This window comes from Capricornis sumatraensis, chromosome 13 (assembly GCF_032405125.1).
Source record: "Capricornis sumatraensis isolate serow.1 chromosome 13, serow.2, whole genome shotgun sequence".
Taxonomy (NCBI): Eukaryota; Metazoa; Chordata; class Mammalia; order Artiodactyla; family Bovidae; genus Capricornis; species Capricornis sumatraensis.
Window position 1 is genome coordinate 20,842,354 of NC_091081.1, and position 26,299 is coordinate 20,868,652.

At 39.0% G+C, this 26,299-nt stretch overlaps 1 protein-coding gene across 1 annotated transcript; it reads right to left on the bottom strand.

Moving 5' to 3' along the window:
• Positions 1-1,202: 1,202 nt before the first annotated feature.
• NUS1 (NUS1 dehydrodolichyl diphosphate synthase subunit) lies at positions 1,203-25,955 on the bottom strand. Its single transcript, XM_068985009.1, has 5 exons — positions 25,541-25,955; positions 10,303-10,428; positions 8,760-8,909; positions 7,150-7,249; positions 1,203-4,691 (listed from the first exon to the last, which is right to left on the bottom strand). The coding sequence occupies exons 1-5, from the start codon at positions 25,953-25,955 to the stop codon at positions 4,601-4,603; spliced, it is 882 nt and encodes a 293-aa protein (XP_068841110.1). The 3' UTR covers positions 1,203-4,600.
• Between the last annotated feature and the right edge of the window lie 344 nt (positions 25,956-26,299).

A 26,299-nucleotide genomic window follows, 5' to 3' on the forward strand; every position in this document is an offset into this window, starting at 1 on the left:
ATGTCAAAGATAAATGTAAAAATAATGAACAGAACTCATGAGTGGGAAAGTTAATATATCACATATAATTAAAATATGCATATAAATATTTCATCTCTAAACTATGATCTATGGACTCAAGTCTAAACAAATTGTTTCCCCCACAATTATGTACAGCATATTTTAGGCAACCCTCCTCAAAGATTCTGAGCCTCAGCACTACTGGCCTCTTCTCGTAAGATCCCAGTGCTCCTCTCCTCCCCCAGCTGTGACAAACAAAACTGCCTCCAGACACTGTCAAATGTGCAGCAGTGGGCATAACCACTCCCGCTGGAGTAAACTACATTGCATAGATGCGGTCAAGTATCTCTAGTTGAGTCAAAGTCCACATTTTGTTGTCCCACTTTCTAATTATCTGAAACCTAATTAAAACATAGGTTCCTCTCTGGGGAAAACAGTTACTATTAATATTACCCGTTACTTATCTAGTGAATTCTGTACACGTTATCTTTAGGCAGTTGTTACATACGGCTGTTACTAGGGAATGACATGGCAAAATATACTTATCAAAATAGAGGAATGGTTCACAGACCAAATTTATAAAAGATTTAGCAGTTGAAACCAATCATCAGAAAGGAAGTATATACTTTATACAAGTAAAACTATTATGTTGACACTTAGATATCATTCTGATTTCATCATTTTGGTCAGGTTTTCCTTCCCTGAGACAGATTTTTCCCCCTGTCCTTACAAGGGCAAGTTAAATTATTAGCACTAATGAAGAAAAGTATAAAAATGGTCAATAGCAGATAATCCAAAGTTTGACCTGGGAGTACATAAAGGTTTTACCTTTTTTTGCATCATCTGGATGCTAAATCCAGATGCTTAATTTATAGTACTCGAATCTCTAGAAGATAGAGGAAAGAGAAACGAGTATAAAATTTCTTGAAGATTCTGGACCAAGGCTAAGTACTCATTAAGGACAACTCAATGTGGACTATAATTTTTTCAAACATTTTATTTTCATGTGATGTAACTGTTTATATCCAGACACAAGACCAAACACAGAACAGAATGCAACACTCAATTTGGGGTTTGCAGTTTAAAAGGAATTTCTTTATTAAACCTGTTACAGTAAGATCCATTTAAATATAAATACCAAAAAATTCTAGGATTGTCACCAAAAATGTAATCAATGAATGATGGTATTAGTTTTTTCCTTTACATTTGCTTCTCTGAATTTTTTTTTTTTTACAATGAATGTATTTTTTTAAAGTTGCAAGCAAATTCTTTCTGCACTTCCCTTTTCCACCAATTTTATCAAGGATATGGCCTATCAACTAGGATTCTTGGACAACTGTTGACAGCATCTTTATTTCCTGGGTTTTATTTCAAACTTTTTTGAACTTCCCCTACACTAGCTTTTGTTAACGGGCATTTCCTATTAAGTTAAAAGGTGACTTTTGAGAAACTTGGTTTCAGATGAAAATTATGCATAAAAAGTCAACTACCTTACAATTAGATTCTCAAGTTAGAAAGTGAATACTCTACGCAACGTAAGAAAAACCATAGCTCTTACCCTTCTATTTTCTGGTTTGACGAGAACTGTCAAATTCCTTTCTAAAAGAGTACACATATACATTTTCAATTTGGCATTCCATATTCAGTTAAAAAAAAAAAACTATTCCGATTTTACTTATTCTGGAATTTTGACAATTTTAGCAATAGCAAAGCTCAATTTCACCTTACTTTTACCTAGCAAAAAGCAAATTAACATTTAAGATTCCAAATGTTTAATCTGGTAAAAAATGAGAATATACTTCAATCAAGAACACACCATCTAAAAAAATAGTATTGCTGTCGTGTCATGAGTTTCTCATTACATTTCTGCAGTCCCTACATGTTTAGAATAAATGTAGCATTCACATAATACTATAGTCCATGAAGAGTATATTCTTTTATTGTTTTTGTTCATACACATCGTTTCAACCTTCAATAATAAAATTCAATAAATTTGATTCCTTAATCATAAAAACTTTACACATTATTTACATGTTGCCCAAGTCTACGCCATACAAAACATCACAAGGATTTGACTACGCACGGTACCATCACACAGGAAGAGGGGCTAATCCAGGAACATACATTCAAAGATTAATTGGTAGATGTGCACAGTGTATTTGGCACTGTTCATCAACATTATAACACATTCCTCTCTTAAGACAGGCACTATTCAGCCTTAGTCACAATGTATCAGAATTTGCTATTCACATCAAAACCAGCTTTCAAACTTTCTAACAATAATCAGTGTTAAGAAACAAAACACCATCAGAATTGGGAATGGAATTCAAACCTTCAACCTCTTGCTAGGCTCCAAGCTGCCATCTGTAAGGTAGGCTTAATTTGATAATTTTTCCATTGCGGAGAGTGTCAAGAAGAAACAATATACTCTTCAAAACACGTAAAGACAAACAACACTTTAAAGTTTTCAGTTCTTCTTGGGAGTGCAAAGAGAGCCCTGATAATGATAACTAGTAGGTGATTTTGGCAGGAATTATAGAATGATTGATGTCATTCAAATTGTGGAGACTGTACTGGCAGTTAACCTCATGGAAAGAAACTGGAATGCCTAATCTGAAATCAGACTCCTTAGCAACTTGTTTTAAGGGTTTCTTCCCATCTAGGACAATAACAGACTCATGTCAGATTATAGATTTACTCTGATAGGTTACAACACTACACTGCTATGAAATATAAGGACAAAATAAAAATACAAAAAACTCAACTGTTAAACCTGTAGGGCTTTGGCTATATCCTAGTGGGTAATTTGACTAACTTCATTTCAACAAATATGAAATCCCTTCACTTCAATTGGGCCCATTAAATTTAATTCATTAAAAGCAAATATATTCCAGAATGTTTAAAAAAGATACATATATAAAAGGCATAAATTCAGTCTTAAACTAAGGCCAAAAAGCCTCAGTAGAACATGGATGACAGTACAGGGGGACAGAAATAAAAAAACCTCTGGTAAAGTTTAGAGATATGATGTCGCATCACACAAAGCTTTTAGCAATAAATTAAGACTTGAAAAAAAAGTCTCACAATGTACAAAGAACTACAATGTGCAAAGTAATGTCGCTGAACCAAAATTTAGTTTATAATCATTTTATTTCAAGTGTATTTTTAAAATCATAAATGGAGTTTTGGAATCCAAAGTCAAAACATTTATTCTTCATAGACTCAGAATCTGACAAGCAATTCCAGACCTTGCTTTCCAAATCCAGTGTTCTCTGCTGTTTTTCAGACTGAGACCTAGTATTTAAAACTACTCCGTCCTAAACGTATCATTCTGGATAACTGTTGTGCACTTGCTGTTGATAAGATTCTTCTGAAAACAGTCCATCAAATATATAAAGCATGGTTTCTGTCCAGGTATCAGCAGAGAGGGGAGAACTACTAAACACCTATCAAAAAATCATCTCTTCATTTAAAAAATAACAAAACCAGTGCTGTTCTCTGCCATGAGAGAGAACATGCAATATTAAATTACTTTTGTAGACTGTGGCAATATTTTATTACCTACACAGGCCTCAATCTCACTTAAAGATCTTTCAATACAAAGTCACCATCAGGATTTACTCAGTAAAAATCCTGGGTACTAACATGGCCCTACATGTGCTATTCCAAAGAGGAACAGGTTACTTTTGAGGAAAAGAGCTGCCTTGGTAACTTCCCTCAAATGCTTATTTTAAATAAACATAGTTAATGGAAATATTTTTTAAACCAACTCTGGGTACTATCTCGCCAACTGCCCACCAAATGGAAAAGGAAATCAAAACTTTCTCTACTTATTTGGGAAACTTTCCACCTTTACTTTTCAGATTATGACTTTTTACCTTTTTTTTTTACTGTCTCATACAATATTTAAAAATTTTTAAATTGTTTTCCAATGTAAGTTCTTTTTCAAATGATCTTCACAACCCAGAACACAGACAACAGAGCAACATTTTCAAGTCACATTGATAATAATGAAGAGATGAAAATGGACGGATGTCTGAAAACAGGTATTCCCTCTGCTCCAAAGGTGAGCAAACTTTTAACATGTGAACAACACGGAACTCCATCCCTCAAACTCAGAATGCTTCCATTTCATATGTCAATATATTATTCTTAAAACTTAAAGTTTGGTCACTTGGAAAAACTGAACAAAAATTACTCCCCGACCCCCCTAAACAACAAAATAGCTTTAATTGCCCCTTTCTCTCCCCAGAAAAACAGGGAAGTAGTTAGGGCTGAAGCCTTTAAATCTGAAATTTCAGCTCCTAAAACATTGCTGCAATCTGCTCAAAGGTACAAGCTCACCATGTCTCCATCTCCACTACTTCCTCATTTGTAAGTTTATTTCCACACACACATGCACACACACACACGCACACACACACACACTCGCTCACACATACTCTTACTCTCAAGTAAGACACTTTTTTGTGTTTGTTGATAAATTATGAGGATTATGAACTAGGTGTGTACAGGGTTTCATAGGTGCTTTGTAAACATCAGAGTCACTTGAGTCCTTTTCTCCAAAAGCCTGAAATCAAATCACGTGACCAGCAAATCACTATTTCCCCAGACGCTGTTCACAGGCTGCATACTGACGGAGGGCAGAGAAAAAGTCCTCATAACTGATGTTTAGGTGGGAAGGCAAAGAGCTGGAAAAAAAAATCAAAAGGAAGAAAAAGCAATTAGATGATACGCTATAATTTGGAGGAGGGGAACCAGAAGGGTAATGACCAAAAAGATTAAGAACCGAAGAAAGTAAATTACAAGCATAGAGTACATCAAACTAGTTCTACTAAATGATTATTAAACTCGCTGTGAAAGAGTTCAAATAAAAACTAACCCCTGTATACATTTTTTTTTTGACATTTTAAAGGGACTTGTAAAAAATAATTTTAATCTTAATGGAGTACAGCTGACTTACAATGTTGTGTTAGTTTCAGATATACAGCCAAGTGATTCAGTTATACATATACACATTCCTTTTTAGATTCTTTTCTCATATACATTATTACAGAATATTGGGTAGAGTTTCTTGGGCTACACAGTAGGTCCTTGTTGGTTTACATTCTACACTTCCTAGGTACTGGTAAGTCCCAAAGATCGACCCTTACTGTGACTTTCCATCCAAGCACCAATCTTACATCTTCATCTGCCATCTTAAGTCTAAACAGACCATGGCCTCAAAATCTTATTCTTGAATTCAACCTGTTTCCTTCAAAATCAATGGTTCCTTGACTTTCCCATTTGTCTCAATGACACTGTAATTTATCCAGTCACTAAGGCTTAAAAGCTCAGGAGTCATTTCATTTCTCCTCTAGTTTTTACTGCAATTAGTAAAGTGCTAGGCCTGCAAGTAAACTTGGTAATTAGTTCTCATGAATAAGAGAATTCATAGTATGTTTCTCCTAGGACCCAAAATTAAAATATATTTTTAGGTTCCTAAGTTTCTCTCTTTTTTTTAATTTCCACATGTGCTTTATCTCATGCAGCAAATTCTATCAACAGTATTCCACAGTGTGTATTCTTTTATTTATGTCTGGGCTTTTTTTCAATCAATATTATGTTTGTGAGATTCACCTGTGATGCATATTTTTAAAATTTGTTCATTTTCACTTTTATCCAGTTTTCCCTTTTATAAATACTCCACAAACGTGGCATGGGATACCAGCCGGAGCACTATCCGCCCCAGATGGAGGTAAGGAGGAGGTGAAGCATCTCATCATCTCTCCTCCTTTTCTACCCAATGGCGTCCACTTTCATGAAGTAAGTATATCTTTTAAATGTATCAAACAGTGCATATTATTTTGCAAACTTGTTTCTTTCACTCAATCATATTTTTGAAGGTTTATTCAGTAGATATATGCGGCTTCTACATCCGGTTTATTCAGTTTAAGTGTTACATATATCTCACTGTATGCGTGTGCCATAGTTTAACTATTCTACTGATGGACATTTGGTTCTTTTTTAATATTTATTTTTATTTATTTTGGCTGTGCTGGGGTCTTAGCTGTGGCATTTGAGATCTTCATTGTGGCATGCGGAATCTTTAGTTGTGGCACCTGGGCCCCCGCACTGAGCTTGGAGGCTGAGCCACTGGACCACCAGGGAGTCCCATTGGGCTCTTTAATTTTCTTGTATTCCTCACTGAGCTGCCCTTCTCTTTTATTTTAAGTCAGGGGTCTGCAATTACAGTCCAGGAGACTGCCACCTATTTTTGTAAACAAGGCTTTATGAGACCATGGTCACACACATCTGTTGACATAATCATCCAGCTTGTTTAGCTATACTGGCCTGTGTTTAGTTGCAACAGAGAACAGCAGTTCTGAAAGAGACACAGCTTCCGAGATCTAAAATATTTAGCCTCTGGCCCTTTATTCAAAAAGTTTGCCAAATTCTGTTCTAAATAAGCAGTTTCATTCTCATCCATGTACTCGCTCATAAATTACAGGTATGGACTCTTCAGTTGTCATTTTAGCTCATTCTTACCCAGACCCAATCTACTCTAAAACATAGTTGTGAAACAAATCTTCCAAAATCACCATTCCCACTGATTTCCTACTGCCTTTCTAATAACTACACACATTCTTTATGCTTATATTTAAAGCATTCTCAATGTCAACAGTCCCAAACTATCAGACTTCACCATATACTACTAGACTCTAACACTAAGTCTCTGCACCGGTGTGGCCAGTTACCTATTTCCTTCTAACGTGATGCTCATGTCTTGCCCCCTAGGTTTTCTTTGTTCCCTGCAGCTCACTCCCTACACTTTCTACCTTTTCTCTAATTACAAAAATTCTACCCCCTTTATACATTTTGCATTAAGTTACATCTTTTCTATAGAATCAACAACTCTGGCCCACAGAGATCACTCCTGATCTCCTATGATGATTAGTTTTAATACCAAATATCTGCACAACCACAAAAACTCTTGTGTCTGAGTCATTTATATAGGTTTTTATTTTACCACTGATACCATCAAACACCTGAGGCAAAGGATCAGTATTACAATGATTTTTTGGGAATTCCCACCACATCCAGTATGGTGCTGGGTTCAAGAAACACTTGCTGGACTGAACCAAAGTCAGTACATTTTTAACTACTTACATAATCTCAGTCAACCTGATGTGCCAGGGAAGAAAGCCTAGTGTGCTGTCCACAGGACCAAACTTCAATACTAAATCAGGGTCAGGGAAACCATTTGAACCTTGGAAAGAAAAAAAACACACATATGAAATTAATACACACTGCTTACCAAAAAATGACCTACAGCAAAATCTGTTCATCAAATTGGTTTCTTATGTTTTTGTGTATCTTTTCTCTTCAGAAACTTTATTTATATGTTCCATACCCCAATTTCTTGGCACAACATATACTTTTATATCTGTTATTTCCAAATGTGGAAATTTTCTCTAACGGCTGTTTAACTGGACTGATTACCTGACAAGGAGGGGTATCGCAACTCCCACCCATTCTACAGGTAGTCCCCAAATCCCATCTATCTTTCAAGACTAAACTTATGTGTTCTCTTGGCATCCTGAGACCCACACTGCTTTAAGGACTCAAATACTTATTCTGGCCACAGAACCAAGTAACTTCAGGGATGAAAAGCAACTTCAAAAGCTGTCTATTCTCCTTCCCTCCACATGCGCCGATTTTACAGGGCAAGACCAACTCCTAGCTATACAGTACAAATGGTCTCAGGATTCCCTAGAGCCCAAGCTTCCCAGGACGGGAAGAGGAGACTGTACACCTGCCTCAACCAAGATCTGGCCATTCTTTGCTCTGCAAGCTGCTTTCCATATGAGATCTGGCTTGAGAGGAAAAGCGGAATAAAAAATATTTCAACTACTAAAAAATAAAGTAAAATAAATCTAAATATAAATAATCAATGATGTAGCAGAAAAGAAGCTATAATCCAAGGGACCCAGGTTCTAAGAGTTTCTAATAACCTCACTTCAGCCACTAACTTTCTGGTCACAAGGTAAATGGAGAATTTATCTGAATGAATGAAAAATACATTTGAAATTGTATGGCTATAAAAGCTAACAATGGACATGAACTTATTAAAATTATTGCCTTTCTTCAAAAGGATTAAGGGTAAGGCTAGTAAGCAGAAGGACCATAAAGTTAAGGCAAAAAGTTTCTAAGGAACTCTGGAAAGAATAAACAAACTAAAGGGTTTTATAAGCAATTGAAAAATAGATAAAATATAATGTTACATGTAGTATAAGATGACAAAATCAGTGGTATAGTTGGTATAACAGAACAGAAGGAATACTAACAAAGGAGTCGCAGATGATAGTAGTAGTATATTCCCGGGACTGTTTCCTAAATAGCTGTTAAGTTCAGACTTAATATTCAAACTTTACAGACAGTTCAAACTAAGAAGAAAGAGGAATGTTGTATGTCATTTTATCTAAATAAAACTGAAAGATAAAATAAAATAAGGCAAAATAAATTTTAAAAGAAGGAGGTAGAAGTTCTATTTTTAAGGACTGCCCCCCAAATCCCTTTAGATCCCCTCCTTTACCAATAATTCTGAAGCAAAGGAGGTGACTACAAATTTTATTATCTCAAAACTATGTGGGTCTCTAAACTTTAGAAACATCATAAGTACAACAAAATCAGGCTTTATGGTAAGAATGAGACATAGATATTCTCCTTCATACAGCATCCTTGTGAGACAAAACTAAAAACAAACATACACGACTTACTAAGTAAACTGTCTAACATATCTACATCCAAATCTGTGGATTTCTTTTGCTGCTGGGCTACTAACTGGCAGAAGTCTTGAGCAGCTCTTACAATATCTGCTTTTCCATCTTCTGGGGACAGCACCTTCACTGACGACTGGCAATTTAAAACTGGAAGAAAAAATAAGATATTTTTAAAAAATACCCTCTTCCAAACATACTTCAAAATCAGTTTCAAGAAAAAGTACAGTTCTTACAGTAAACAAGAATCTTTTACGCCCTTCAATTTTAACATCAAAGCATACCTAGCTACTTTGCTCTGAAAGAACCTGTACATAACATTTGTGTATTTATTTACATACAGTCTTATTAAAGTGCTCAGAATGACCTTGTATCTATGAATAAATCCTCTAGAAAACAGAAATTTTAGTTATAGTTCAATTCAGTCATGTCCGACTCTTTGCATCCCCATGAACCACAGCACGCCAGGCCTCCCCGTCCATCACCAACTTCCAGAGTTCACCAAACTCATGTCCATTAAATCAAGTGATGCCATCCAACCATCTCATCCTCTGTCGTCCCCTTCTCCTCCTCCTCTCAATGTTTCCCAGCATCAGGGTCTTTTCAAATGAGTCAGCTCTTCGCATCAGTGGCCAAAGTATTGGAGTTTCAGCTTTAACATCAGTCCTACAAATGAACACCCAGGACTGATCTCCTTTAGGATGGACTGGTTCGATCTCCTTGCAGTCCAAGGGACTCTCAGGAGTCTTCTCCAACACCACAGTTCAAAAGCATCAATTCTTCGGCGCTCAGCCTTCTTCACAGTCCAACTCTCACATCCATAACATGACCACTGGAAAAACCATAGCCTTGACTAGACGGACCTTTGTTGGCAAAGTAATGTCTCTGCTTTTCAGTTATAGGGTAACTTACAATTTCTGCTCACCCAAAATGCCACCTACAATCACAGCATAGTTAGCAACAACACAGACAGAAGACAAAAATGAAGGCTGGAGGAAGGAAACAAGTTGCTTCAATGGGAATGAGCTGTCTATAGCACACGGGTTTACCTTTCCAAACTCTTATTCTGTGGAGCTGTTCTACATTTGATAGGATTCTAGATAACTAATAGCTCTACCTAATTTTTGTTTATAGACATGCGATTCTTTGTCTGGTAGAGATTCAATTATATTCATTCTAATCCTGTAGAAAAACAAGCTTTGTCTCTATTCACGTTATTTATTTTAATATTTTTGATCTATAAGTGTGTCCACTCTTTGGATTCTCTTTGAACAGGCTATAAAATCTACTGATTCCTGGTTGTTTGAGTTAAGTAAAATCTTTAACATGTGTTTATTTTTTAGTATGTATGAGTCATGATTTTCTTTTTCTGAAAATTATCTTTTAACCAGATGAAGAAAGAAAAGTCTAACCCTGATGATTAAAGGTAGTGATAATAAACACTAGGGCAAAATGAATAAATAAAGGAGTAATAGAATCTGCCCTGAAACACAAAAAACTTTATCTGCATATGTTAGGTATTCAATTTTACACTCATGCTTACCTTGATCGTCTTTGTCATTACTATTTGCAAATTCTGGTGAGTATTTGGAACAATCTAAGCCCAGAAGTTCCTGCTGTTGCTTTAAAATTTCATCCATCAATCTGGAATTATTTCTTTTGAAAATACCTTAAAAAGAAAAAAAAAAAGATGTACATGTCAACTAGGTTAATTTATCCTCATCAATAATTAATGGATGCTTGTTATGAAAATAATACTGGATCCAGAACTGAAAAAATTCCAAATGAAGCAATGATGACTAATCCTAAACTAGAATCTAAAAGGAAAACATGACAACAAAGCTCTTATTTTAAGAGTCTGGCCTCAGACTAAAGTCAAAAAAAGGACAGGAGTAACAATTCCATGTCAACATGAATATGAGAGGAATTCAGACCTATAAAGAACTTTTCACAGACCATTCACTTGACATCTTCATTTACAGGTTAAGAAACGAAGACCCAAGTCTCAGAAAGACCCTTAAGGGATTTGTCCGAGCGTGTAGAAACTGCAGCAGCAGTCCAAAGTTTCTGTCTTCCTCTCTCCCAGACTACTTTCCTTACAGATTCACTCTGTGCATGCGATACTGTTACCTCAATTTGATTAGTTTTTTTTAACAGTAAGAGTAATATGAATTATGTAAAAAGGAGAAAAACAGAAGGGGCTGAGAGCCTGGTGGGCTACAGTCCATGGGGTTGCAAAAGAGTCAGATGCAACTTAGCGACTCAACAACAACAAAGAGAACAGACAAAAGTGCAGCAATCAAAATTTAGTAAATTCAAGTAAAGCAGGAAAATATACTACATAAAACTCTTTCTGATGCTCCAACTATGCACATGAAAGTAAAAACTACAGTTGCTCTCGCATCTCTGAGGAAGATGAAGGAACTATTAAGAAACAATTCATATAGAGAGCTCTAATAAAAAACAATTTGGCTAGTTTCAGAGAGGCCAGCCTTCTAGTGGCCACTGCCTCTTAGACCTTTATCAAGGGCTCCTTCTCTGTACTCTCAGTCAGCTCTGTCTTTCACAAAACAGCTCAAAGATCAACTGGGAGAGACAACATAATAAAAAAATACATATACACAGTAACACAGAATCTGCTGAATATGCTGTATAATGCCAACTTGGTTGAGTATGTGTCTATCAGTAGTTCAAAGATGAAAGCAGTCTCTTTGGTTAAGAAAAGGTTTTGTTAAACAAGCAAGACTTAAGCTGAGCTGACCTCAGAAAGTTAAGAGAGAAGAAAACGGAGAAGATAGATCGTGAAGAAAAAAAGCACTGAATGCTCACAAGACAGACAAATACTACTTTTGATTTGAGAAAAGGAGCAAGGGAATGGGCCTAATTTTTACTTCATTTTGCCTACCCAATGGGTAACCAACCTTTTCTGGGCAATGTATAAACGTGTCGAAATATTCGTCTTTAGGAAAACCAACCTGGCAACAGTATAGAGAAGGACTGGCAGCAGACTCCTGCAGTAGTCCACACCTAACTTGATAGAGCAGTGAAAAAGAATTCATTGAAAAGAGCTGAGAGAACAAACAACAGAGGCAAATACAGAAAATTCCATGGCTTCAATCCTGGGAAACAGAAGTTGATAATATTTTTTTAAAGTAGGGAAATTCTACAAAGAACTGGTTTGAAGAAAAAGACTAGTTTTAGACAGCTGATGACGGACAATTTAGGTGGGGTTACTGTCAAAGCGATTAAAGACACGGGGAAAGGGTGTTCATGACAGGGGTGGATCAAACAAGCCCCACGGGTGGGGCTCTTACTGTTGCACCTACAAGAGGCTAGCACAGGGCCACGCACAGAAAAGTGAAAGTCGCTCAGTCACGTCCGACACATCCGACTCTTTGCGACCCCACGGACTATACAATCCATGGAATTCTCCAGGCCACAATACTAGCGTGGGTAGCCTTTCCCTTCTCCAGGGGATCTTCCCAACCCAGGGATCCAACCCAGGTCTCCCACATTGCAGGCAGTCTTTTTATTTTTTTTACCAGCTGAGCCACAAGGGAAGCCCAAGCACAGAACAGACACTGAACAAATAAAGGTCTGCGGAAAGACCATTACAGGTCAGAGACCTTCTTCCTTCTCAAAATCCTATCCTCATCCCAGATTGCTTGAATTATCTTCTGGATCAATTCCCAATTTACTCCTTGAATGGCCTCTTCTCACTCTGCACTGAATCTTTTTCCTCTTTCCATCCCTAAATGGAGACTACTCCTCAGCCTTTCTGCCTCAGCCCTCTTTCCGTCCATGCGCTCCTCCTCCTCTGGTTCTTTACGAGACTTTAAAACCCCAGCATCAGGACCAGGGTAAGATGAATGAGGCAAAACTGGGGGCAGGAGGCTGTGCGTTGCAAAAATCCTAGTAACTAAAATTAATAATAACTTACTGTAATACCTTTCAAAAATTAAAAATAATGCAAAACATCCATGATGAACAAAATATTAAAATTTTAAGTAAAAAAAAGGATCAGCATTTGGTTCCCAACATTTTGAGTTTATTCAAACATTTAATCACACCTTGAAGTTCTGTAAGCATCTGAAAATGAACAAATCTAAAACTTGGTAGCTTATCTTTCAAAAAAGCTCTCAAACACTTACACTGCATCAGGTTAACAGAAAGAAATAGTACTAAAGTGTAAAACTTCTATGTACTTAGGGACAAAGCCTAAAGGAGAACAGTAAATATGTAAGGTTGATGGGACAGTGGGTGGTTTAAAATCACAACTGCTGTAAACTGCTGCTCATATAATTTTTAAAAATCACCACCAACACCAACCAAAATTTAAAAAAGCCCTTCTTGTTGTTGTTTTCCTTCTAATAACATCATCAATAGCTACCCAGACACCCAGACATGGTCTCTGCTCTCTGGCATTACCACCACCAGCCCTATCAGAATGCTAACCCTTGACTCTTCTACAGCAACACTCCCCTGAACCTATTTCCCTTTGTCCACTGTCCCCACTGTTTCAAGCAACAGTCTTCTTTATAATATTACAACCACCCTCTGATGGGTCTTCTGCCCCTTCTAGAGAGTATCACTGCAGACAGATCTTCCTTGGGTACATCTGTAAGCCCGGCACATTCCAATTTTAACCTCTTAAATGGCTCCCAAAATGCTTACAAAAATCTACAGTATTAGGACCAAACTGTGCAGGTCCATATTAACATTCCATGTTATGCTTCCACACTTGGTAGGTAGAAATAATTTATGTTTATAACATAACTGAGTCTTCCAATTTTTCTATACTTCTCTACCCAGCAAATCTGATTGCTTTATATTGCCCCCAAAACACCTGAAGTGACTCTAACCTTCAACCTTTGTTACCTCCTCAGCCCCACATCTGTAAAATTCTCTTAATTCTTCAGGCCAGCTGAAATATCATTTACCCCCAAGAAGCTGCTCTCTCTAGCCAGATATGCCCAATTCCTCCTCTGACTTACCTCACTCTTGCAAATACAAACATCTGCTCAAACTCCTTAACAAACCAATATTCTACTTTTATTAGTTATAGCTTAACCCTCCCCCACCCCCACTGAACTGTAGTCTTACTTGTGAACTTGGGTCTTATTATCTCTTTTCCCCTAAGGTGCCTTCCACGTAGCAGGAGTTCAATGTTTATTTAATAAACTAAATTATCAGTCCACAAAGTGCCACCTAATAACAATGAAACCTAAATGGACATGACACTGAATGGAATTTTTAAGAAGTTTCCAGGAACCTCTCACAATAAAAGGAGACACTTCCTTATTGCACACAGGCAGAAATGCTGTTAAAAAGGAAAATTATTACAGAGAGATGCAAATACTTTTTATAAAAAAAGACCTCCAGAAAGTTATTTTAAACTGAACCTTTATCTTGGCTGATTTGGATGGAAGGATGAAATTAAAAAGTAGTTTCTGAAAAGTACTAAATGCAAAAAAAGTACTAAATGCAAAGACAGATTACCAGCAGTAATTCCTGAGATCCCACAGCTTGATCACCATCCAGAAATCTGATTACACTCTATGGTTCTTATCTTACTAACACTTCCCATAAGCAATATTCTTGGGCTACAGTTTTCTTCAGGATTCAAAGTCTACACATACACACTTCACATAACAAGATCTGCGACAAGACAGAAGAATGCCTCTGACTGAGACAGGCAATTCCTCCGGCAATATTGTAATATATGTGGAGAGCCTTTTCTCATATCATAATTCATCTTGTTTGCCTTCACAGAATCTAAACTAAAGGCAAAATGATGTAATAAAAATAAAGAAACCATAATAAAAGTCCTTTAATGCAAAAGGGAGCAGCACACACTTAGAAATAACACTAGCAAATACTCAAATTCATGAGAACCCTGTGTTTTACAGAATTATATAAAAATGAACTGCAAGAATTATTTTATCCTGTCCTTTTACAAAGGGGGAAACAGATCCAGCAAGGCCAAGCAATTGCCCTTGGTCAAGAGTCTAAGCCTTTGGATTGAAATCCAGGTCTCCTGACTTCCAATTATTCAGTTCAGTAACTATGTAATGCTGATAAACAGCACTAAATTCATCTTACTATTAAATTCTGAACTTCCCTCCCCCAAAAGTTAAACGAAAGTTGGCCGTTTTACAAATGAACAGAATCTTTAAAAACGAAACAAAACTAACACTAGAGCTCTTTTTAAGGTTTTTAAGAAGTTACAGGGTAACAGATACTTGATCTTTAAAGGTGACTTAGGAATCTCAAGCTAGGGTTCTGCCATAATGATTTAAAGACTTTTACCTTACGCTTGTTGCTCTACAACTGTGTCTCATGCCCAATTTCCCTCATGTAAACTGTCTGGAAATATATATACACAGAAAAGATATATGGAAGAGCCAGAATTTTTAAAAACACACACACGCACACACTGGAAAGTCTACAATTTCCATGAAAGAATAAAATTTTATGCTAGGAAAGCAGACCTCAGAAAGACAACAATGTTTTTGGTATTTTTGATAAACACTAAGCGAAATGTAGATCTCTTTTTATATCTTAAGAAAGAGCCTTTTTAATTCTAGTATTAAAAACTGTATAAGATGTTCAAAGTGTAGACAACAAGGAAATGTCCCATAACCATCCATCCTAACAAACTGAATGTCCCTTAATCTCATCATCATACAACGACTATTTCTGGTTTTTAGTATTTCCTGTGGTCATGTATGGATATGAGAGTTGGACTGTGAAGAAGGCTGAGTGCCAAAGAATTGATGCTTTTGAACTGTGGTGTTGGAGAAGACTCTTGAGAGTCCCTTGGACTGCAAGGAGATCACACCAGTCCATTCTGAAGGAGATCAGCCCTGGGATTTCTTTGGAAGGAATGATGCTGAAGCTGACACTCCAGTACTTTGGCCACCTCATGTGAAGAGCTGACTCACAAAAGACTCTGATGCTGGGAGGGATTGGGGGCAGTAGGAGAAGGGGACGACCGAGGATGGGATGACTGGATGGCATCACGGACTCGATGGACATGAGTCTGAGTGAACTCCGGGAGATGGTGATGGACAGGGAGGCCTGGCGTGCTGCGATTCATGGGGTCGCAAAGAGTCGGACATGACTGAGCGACTGAAGTGAGTGAGTGAGTGAGCCATACCTGTAGCAACCCACTCCAGTGTTCTTGCCTGGAGAATCCCAGGGACGGGGGAGCCTGGTGGGCTGCCATCTACGGGGTCGCACAGAGCTGGACACGACTGAAGTGACTTAGCAGCAGCAGCAGCAGCCATACCTGACCAAGCAATTTTGTATCCTGCTTCTCTCACGTGTACAACATGTATCCTTCTTTGGTGCTAATCTCATGATTATTTTAACAATTGCATTATTTAACAAAAAAGGCCTCTGAATTCAGTAAACATTTCAAGTACAATGGGAAGCCATTGGCAAGTTTTATTTAGAGTTTGAATAATATTACCTAAAAAGTTCACGTTGTTGATGGGTAAAGAATGGATTATACAGGGGCCAGAACAGAACTGAAGAGAAATTAAGAGGCCACTACAGCAATAATCCAGGTGAAAAATAATGAAAACTTGGGTGGCTGCAATGAAGAACCACAACCAAGTGGCAAATTCGGAATATCTTCTAGAAGATCAAGGAGGCCTGATGACAGATGAGAGGTAGAACATATCAATTTTTAGCTTCAGCAGTTGGTTGGAAGGTAGTGCTTTCCCATTTTCTGAGATGAGAAATAAACCAAGCAAGGCAGGGTCTGGTGGTGGGGAGCGGATTCAAGAGTACTGTTTTGGACATGTTAAGCTTTTGAAATGCCTAATAAAATAAACATGGAGATGTTAGGTAAGGAGTTAGATACAGGAGCCTGGAATTATAGAAAACATAAGGACTGGAGAGTCAAACCTGAGTGTGAGCATACCGATGATAATTAAAGCAAAAGGATTGGGAAAACTATCTGGGTCAAGAGTCAGCAAACTACTGCCACTGGAACACAGTCACACCATTCATTTACGGCCACTTTCTGACTGTAGTGGCAACGCTGAGTGTTTGTGACAGGGACCATATGGCTCACTAAGCCTAAAATATTTACAACCTGGCCCTTTAAGAAAGTTTTCTGACCCCTGATCTAGGAGATAGGGTGAACATCAGAAAGACAAGGGTATACACATAGCACAAACTTCTAGGATATCCCAACTTTTAGAAGTGGAGCAAACAAGCCAGAAGGAACAGGCAGTGAGACAGGAAGACATCCAAACACACATGATGTCATGGAAGCCAAGAGGGAAAATATTTCAAAGACAGTGGAATTAAATATGCCCTACACAGGTTATGAAAAGCTATAACCAACCTAGACAGCCATATTAAAAAGCATTACTTTGCAGACAAAGGCCCAAATAGTCAAAACTATGATTTTTCCATTAGTCATGTATGGACGTGCAAGTTGGACCATGAAGAAAGCTGAGCACCGAAGAATTGATGCTTTCAAACTGTGGTGCTGGAGAAGACTCTTGAGAGTCCCTTGGACTGCCAGGAGATCAAACCAGTTTATCATAAATCCTTAGCATGTTAACCAGTCAAGAAACTGAGATTCAGAAAACCAGGAACCCACATATAGTAAGAAAAGAAAGAAAAGAAAGTGAAGTCACTCAGTCATGTCCAACTCTTTGTGACCCCATGGACTGTAGCCTACCACACTCCTCCATCCATGGGATTTTCCAGGCAAGAGTACTGGAGTGGGTTGCCATTTCCTTCTCCAGGGGATCTTCCCAACCCAGGGATCGAACCAGGTCTCCCTCATTGTCAGCAGATGCTTTACCATCTGAGCCATCAGGGAAGTCCTTAGACCACATATAGTAAGGGACAGATCTTAAATATTGCTTCTTCTAAAATTTATATGAACTGAATAATCAATTCTAGGAAATGAGACTTTCAAAATACACATGTATATCTTTTTTAAATCTGAAATCTAAACTTTTGCTGTGACTATTGCTTCTCTTCAATAGAAACAGATTTTTAAAGCAAGTGTTTATAAGGACATGATAAAGAAAGGAAAGAAAAAGCAAGATAAACACTGAACCAATCTCGTTACCATCTCTCATCTCACCAGCTAAGGAACTAAAGTAATACTTTTTTTTTAAATAAATAAATACCCATCCTTTGAAACAGTCTACCTTTCTTTTTATTTTTTATTTATTTTTTTCTACCTTTCTTTTTAAACGAGACACCTAAGTAAGTTATCTGGTGGTTATCCTCATTTAATTCTCTAACAATCCAATTATAACACTATTAGAGGCAATCTTCAGAGAAGAAAACATATACTTATAGGACAATTTTTTTAATGTACCAATAAAATTTTACATGACTGAAGTACTCATAACAAAATAAATCTCATAAGCCATTAAATAATTTTGTTTCAAGAGAAAGCCCCACGATACCTCATGCTGCTGCTGCTGCTAAGTCGCTTCAGTCGTGTCCGACTCTATGCGACTCCACAGACGGCAGCCCACCAGGCTCCCCCGTCCCTGGGATTCTCCAGGCAAGAGCACAGGAGTGGGTACGGTACCTCACAGAACAATTACCCTGGAAGGAGCATGCTGTAGCAAGGTAAGAGATACATGGGACAGTGACACGGTACAGAGCGAGGGCTGGGTTTTAGCTCCAGTTCTTCAGCAAGAGAGATAGATAAAATAAACAAGCTATGTGGGTTTTCTAAGCCTCAGGCTGTACATCTTAAAAATGAGATTATCTTCACAGACTCTGCTCATCTGACAAGGAAATAGTTCAACAGAGAGCAGGAGCTTCATAAAATTAAGTTCAGTTGATTAAAAAAAAAGTCAAGTGTGTCCTACAACTCACAGCATGAACGTTCATATTCGTGGATGAAGAAAACTCTATTTACCTTTAAATACCTTTTACAAATTATCTTTATTACCTCTAGATAAGTAACACTTTACCAAGGCTTTAAAATGACCCAACATAATCAGGAATAGTACTAACGTGCCTGGATTATGGTTATATTCTCTTATTAGTGGAAGTTGGTACAGCATAATGGTTAAGCACAAAAGCTTTGGAATAAAACCTGGTTCAAATTCTAGATCTGTCTCTTACTATATGTGGGTTCCTGGTTTTCTGAATCTGTTTCTTGACAGGTTAATGTGCTAAGGATTTAATGCACTTCTTTGCATAGCATATGGTGCATAGTAACAGTGCAACAAAGAATAATTATTACTATTAAGGAAAGGTTTGTTTTCATACATAAATCCAATACTATGGTTAAATAGAAAGCTACTCAGAAAACAAGGTCATTTCAAAAACAGGATAGAGCTTTTCAAAGACAAAGCAAAACTGGGATAGTCAAGAGAAGCTACCTAGCAGCTAATAGTGAGAATGATTTACAAGGATCTATTGATAGCTTTTGACAGGTTGCTAGCCCTTTGTAGAAAAAGGGGAGAGGACATCACAGGATGTTAAGATAAATGTGAAATTCTGTATTGTATTTGCAATGTACTATACGAAGGTGAAGATTAGAAATAAAATCCCTTCGAGAGAAGACAAGTACCCTAGTTTGTACTGTCTGTGTATCAAAATTTAATCACATTTATATTCAGACTTTCAACACTTCTGGCAACTCCATATTTCAGCGTAAAGAGCACAATACTTGATAAATTTATATTTCCCAACAGCATCTGTGTCAGTGTGCCAAATAAGTAAACTAGGGCAAACTATGTTCATTTCCCTCCCACTATTTTAAGGCTTCTGGGTATTGGTGCTAGAAAACAAACTACAATTCATCCTTAGCTATAAAAAAATCCAGCCTCTTCTTTCAATTCAAGGAATACATACTGACCTACTCATTACATGCAATCACCAACCTGAGGATAGATACCATCTGCGGAGCTTACAAGCTAGTATCAAAGTTTGAGCACGTGTACATACAACTACTACTTCCCAAAATGGAGAACTTGGAGATGTACAGCATTTAAGGAGATTCAAGGATACAGCAAGATTAGGAATGGAATAGTTGAGAGAGAGTACCACTTAGAAGAGCAATGATAGCTTTCTGACAGATAGCCATTTGCCGAGAAAAGGAAAAGAGGACACTCCAGAAGGAGGGGACTTCAAGTACCTGGTCCTGGAAAAAGTAAAAGGCATATAAAAGAAGGAGAAAGAGGTTGGGAAGGCTGGAAGTGTACTGGGCAGATCGTTTTTAACGCTAGTGTGAAAACTCTGAGCCACAAAACCATTTCACAAGACATCGAGTATGGCTTTACAATCACAGAAATAACACTAAAGAGAGGAATACAAAAGATCTGTTTTGTTGCTAAATCCTCACACAGAAGCAAATGCCTTATTCCAGATCACTCCAATTTATAGCAATAGTAAGTAATAATTCACTGCAGCACTATTTACAACTGCCAAGACAAGGAGGCAATCTAAATGTTTGTCAACAGAGGAATGGTTTCAAAGAAGATGTGGTATGTATTATATACAATGGAATACTACTCAGCCATAGAAAGGAATGAAATAGTGCCATTTACAGAAACATGGATGGACCTAGAGAGTGTCATACTGAGTCAAGTCAGTCAGTCAGAGAAAGACAAATATGATATCACTTATATGTGGAATCTAAAAAAAAAATGGTATAAATGAACTTATTTACACAACTGAAGGAGAGCCACAGCTGTAGAAAACCAACTTACAGGGGGAAGGGTGGTGGGAACGGATAAACTGGGAAACTGGGATTGACATATACACTCTGCTATATATAAAACAGATAACTAATAAGGACACACTGTGTAGCAGCAGGAACTCTACTCAGTACTCTGTAAAGACCTACATGGGAAAGGAATCTAAAACAGAGTGGATATACGTACACGTATAACTGATTCACTTGGATGTACACCTGAAACGAACATGATATTGTAAATTACCTATACTTCAAAACAATAAAGCAGAAAGAAAAAACATTAACTAATAATTAAGACCCACCCAAGATCATCCTCACTTATGGAGAGGAACATAAAAGACGAATGAATAATCTGATGCAATGTAACTAGCGGCATGTCCTTTCATCTATGGTAGAGTCAAACTTCAATGCGTAAATGTACCATGTAAGTAGCTTAATAAAAATAGACTTGCTAAGGTCCCATTCGCCTAATTTGATCTGACCAATAACTCTGCTGAATCTGTACTTTTTATAAACACTCCCAATGACTCATTCATAGATGGCCCACAGACCATGTTTTGAAAATACTGCCCTAGAGCAAGGTTATCAGCATGGCACCAATACAGCTGAGCAACAGGAACAGGTTCCATCCCTGAAGATAATGATACATCTCCAGGTAACTTGGATCAAGGCGTACTTTAACAGAGATCCAGGCAAGTATAGCCTCCCTAAAGCTAAAGCACCAAAAGCTCCAAACTTCAATTTTTGTTCCAACCCAATTATGGTCATTGCTTAAATGATAAGAGTGAACACAAAATTGCCAAATTACCCGTCTAGAATTCTGAGCTCAAGAAATTCCTGAGAAAACAACTCAAATTTCTGACAGGTGAAAGAATTATTGTAGAAATTCTTGATTATAATCAAGAAGCAGTGCAGGTAAATGGAAACGAAAAGATCAGTGTGTTTGCAGAGTCAAATCATGGTAAGTATTAATGAATTTTTTTTGTCTAAGGATTAAATACAGGCTAGATCTAGCTGTAATTAGAATGAATGTATATATGTGTTAGTCGCGTCCAACTCTGCAACCCCATGGGCTGTAGCCCACCAGGCTCCTCTGTCCATGGAATTCTCTAGGCAAGAATACTGAAGTGGGCTGCCAATCCCTTCTCCAGGGGATCTTCCAGACCCAGGGATCGAAGCTGGCTCTCCCACACTGCAGGCAGATTCTTTACCATCTGAGCCACCAGGGAAGCTGAATTAGAATGAAGGGATACAAGGCAGGGAAAAATTTAAGGTGGTAAAGTAGCTCATCTCCAAGACGGCTGCCATCATCTCCACCCCAGCCCCACCCCTTCTGCATAAGCCATTTTCTCACTGAGGTCTATTTCTCCCTTTTTTTTTTTTTCTTGACTTGGGGGCTGACCTGTGGCTTCTCAGACCAACAGGATACAGTAGAAGTAACACTGCATGGTTTCCTAAGTTAGGTCATAAGAAGTCCAGTTGTGGCCTTTGGCTAATTCTTTGGGAATAACTATAAAAGAAGTATGACTACCCTAAGGCCACTGTTAAATGAGGAAACTTAAGCTAGCCCTGTGAAGCCAGATGACCAACCATCCTCATCTATGCCAGCCATCACAAACCAGGTACTGAATATATGGTGTGAAACCTTTTACATCCCAGCTACTATCTGACTGCAACCTTATGATCAGAATAGACATCAAGAAAGAACTGCCCACCTGAACTAAGTCAACACATAAATTGTTTTAAAACACTACGCTCTGGGGTAGACTACAAAGTTAGAGATAACCAGAACAGCTGCCCAGGTCTTTATTCTACCTCATTTCTCAACTTTTCATTACATAAACTTACCTATCATATTTACTGATCTCAACACACTACTATTACTGTTGTTCCAGCTTCTCTAATGGGAATGCTTGACAATAAGGGATTCCCCATTCTCTGTGTGTGTGTCACATACTGAACACTGTACTGATTATGGTAATCCAAATTCTACCTATTTTTGCAAGGTCTATCTCAGATGTCACCCCCTTCCTTACTATGGACAGGGATAAGGAAGTACCATGTTCTTGGGAATACTTCTTAAGCATGTATGTTGAGAAGTAACTCTGTTCCTCATGGATTTTTCTCTCTTTAAAGTCTCTGTCATCCACTAGCATTAATACATTAGCTTATAATAATCTTTAGTAACTATCCCTGACTTTAGAATAAACTCTTTAAGAGACACAATGTCTGGTACTTCTTTGTGTCCTAATGCTTTATATCACAGCAAGTACTCAATAAATGTGACATTAAAGAGTATATCAATAGGCTTTTTTAAATAAATTAAATATTTATATAGAAATAGGCTCAAGTGAAAGTTTGAGAAAACTGAATAGAGCTTAAGTATCTATATAGTTCCCCAGAAAAAGGATAAGTTTTCTTACATCACCACATGACTTGCTCACTGACCTCCTTCATGTCTACTCAAAAGTCAATGAGGCTCAAGAGGAAGGGGACACACGTATACTTATGGATGATTTGGCGGCCCACGCCAGTGCTCTTGCCTGGAGAATCCCATGGATGGAGGAGCCTGGTGGGCTGCAGTCCATGGGGTCGCACAGAGTCGGACACGACTGAAGCAACTTAGCAGCAGCAGCATGTTGATATATGGCAGAAATGAACACAATACTGTAAAGCAATTATCCTTCAATTAAAAATAAATTTTTTAAAAGTCCATGAGGCTTTCTTTGGCCACTCTTTTTAAACCTGTACCCCCTAGTCCACCGTTGACTTTCAACATTCCTCTCCCCTTCCTCTGCTTCACTCTTCCTCACTGCCTTTATGGGCTAATACATTCTTCTCATTTATACTATTTGCACACTTCCACCAAAATGTAAGTTCCACGAGCATAAGAATTTTCGTCTTTTTCACTGGCCTAGATGCCTCATGCCTAGAACAGTATCTCCCAATTTGTCACCTGTTAAATGAATGAATCAATCAGTCAATACCAAGGAAGAGTAAATTCAAAGTCTCTTATTTCAAACAATGAAATTAACCCCTATCCCATTAAAAACTCATCAAAATTGCTTTTACAGTAGGACAAAAAGTGCTGAGTCTGTGCACTGAAAATGCTCCATAAAACTCTTTTTGATTATCAGTTAAGACTTGGTTAGCTTGACTTCTTCCTTTTCACCACCAATGGTTGCTTTGGCAAATATGATAGGATATTTCTGAATCACACCAGCAATTCAAGAACAGGAATTTCCAGAATAAGGAAGTGTGGCAATACTATAAACTGCACTCTATTTAATCATTTATTTTTCTTCTCTACTAGAATATAATGGTACTTGCTTTATAAGAATTACTTGAATATAAGTGATTCACTTAAAGTCAATTTCACCACATTGCTCAAAGGCTTTAATTAATTTCCCCTCTGCTTCACTTACTTTTACCTCAGACAGTATTTCTGTTGCATCGCTCAAGCAAAGACTGTGTTGCCTTATTACAGTCTTGTGATTTCTACTGATCTTTTGGCAAGTTCCATAAAATCTCAGTACCTAAGTATTTTAACTTTAACCTTACAGCGTAAACTATCATTTGATGATGATGGGCTGTGAGTCACCATGTTCCTTGCTGGCTGCAAGGAAGGTAATCAGCTGATCAAAGACAACTCTAATACCCTGCAAGAATTGCTGTCTGACCTCAACCTACCCTTTCTGACAAACCGTCACACTTAAACCTGCCTATGTGGTAAAGATTTAAACGCTAAAAATCAAGTTGTAGTTCCTGTGAGCATACCATTAATTTAAGGTATTGAACAGAGACTAAAATATTAGTTTTCTTTCCTTCATACCAACATTATTCAATCATTCTTACTTGGAAGGAAATGCTATTGCTTTTGACATTTGACTGAGACCCAAATAAAACATTTATCTCCTACTCAGTCCTCAAAGCCTGGCTTAAACACTATCTCCCCTGCAGGAACTTTGGGAGTTCCTCCAATCAGAATTTCTCTTCCTAAAGGAGATCAGACCTGGGTGTTCACTGGAAGGACTGATGTTGAAGCTGAAACTCCAATACTTTGGCCACCTGATGCGAAGAGCTGACTCATTTGAAAAGACCCTGATGCTGGGAAAGATTGAGGACAGGAGGAGAAGGCCATGACAGAGGATGAGATGGTTGGACGGCATCACTGACTCAGTGGATATGGGTTTGGGTGGGCTCCCGGAGTTGGTGATGGACAGGGAGGCCTGGCCTGCTGCGGTTCACGGGGTCGCAAAGAGTCGGACACGATCAAGCGACTGAACGGAACTTCTCACAGCAATTACTAACTCTCAACATCTGTTGGTCTCTTTGCCACTCCTGCGAATGTGTTTACCCCCAACAAGCCTGAGTCTATGGAACTAAATGTTAAGAATCCAAAGAATATGCCTAGCACTGCGCTTTAACTTTGTAGCTACCCAATAAATGTTCAAGTTCTGTACCTACAAAAATTCCCTACAGTGAAAATTTCCTCAATCAAAACTTATGGGAGGCCAAGTACTGTGTTGGCCCCTGAGGATCAAGGATCGCACAACATCCCAGGCAGCTGAAAACAGAAGGCGAGCACTTTCCTGGCCGCCTAACCAGGCTCTCAGGTACTTTTCATAAGCCTACTTCAAATGCCACTTGTCCCCAGCCACTGAGCTGTGACTTAAAAACAGTACTCAGGGCCTCTCTGAGGAACCACTGCGGTGTAACAAAAAGGTGAACCCGAAGGAAAGTTCAGACTGGCTAAAATATCAATCCTTCTCTTACTACCTTTCAAACTTTGGACAAATTTGTAAATGTTAGCGACCTCAGCTCCCGCATCTGTGAAACAAGGGTATACAAACACCATCCACTTTACTAGGACGTGATAACGAGTAACAAATATTTTTAAGTATGTACAAGGCGATGAATCGAGGTCAAAGGTTTAGCAGGTGTTCAATTAAGCCTATCTCCTCTCCTTGAAAGCGCTAGCACCGTAATTTACACTTAGGGCCTCGGGTCACAGAAACTCGCGGAGCCGGGAGGGCCCCGCGGCCGGAGAGGCCCCGGTCCCCCGACCCGCTCTGGGTCTCACCTTGATGATCGTAGACGCTAATGTAAGAGATGCCCACGGCCATACACCACACCACGAGGCTTGCGATGTCCGAGAAGCTGGGTTCCTGCTCCTCCTCCGTGATCACCAGGCCCATGTGCATAGGCAGCTTCTCCAGGGAACGGCCGTCCGCGCGCCAGCGTAGTCGCCGGTGGGCGGCGGCCGGGGCCGTTCCCGCGCGCGGATGCCGGTGGTGACGGCGGTTCCTGCCGACAGCCGGGGGCTTGCGGAGCGTGAAGCCGAGCGGCGCTAGGACCGCGGCGGAGGCGGCGCGACAGCAGCGCCGCCAGATCCAGTTCCAGGTGCCGAACCGAACGCGGAGCCAGGAGGTGAGCGTGCGGTGCAGGCAGAGCAGAGCGTGCAGCACCCGCCACACCAGCTCGTACAGCCCCGTCATACTCTCGCGGCGCCCGGGCGCCCTCTTCTCTCCCTCCCACACCCGCGACGCGACCGCTTCTTATCCGGCCCTGCGGCCGGCGCGGGCCATCGCTCCGCGTTCCCCCGCCCCCAGCACCCGATCCCCTTTCTACTGCCAACACCTCACCTCGCCCCCGCCGCCATCTTCCTCCTGCCTCGGCAGCCCCGCCCCCGCTAGTACATGGACAGTCCTGATTGGTCGACGTGGAACTCTGACGCGGCCTTTGAGTCCGAGGATGTGGCCCAACCCGGCGCGAGGGAGGGTATGGGCCTGCGAACTAACTGGGCCGAAGACCGAGGGCGCCCCCTGGTCCTGCGGAGGCC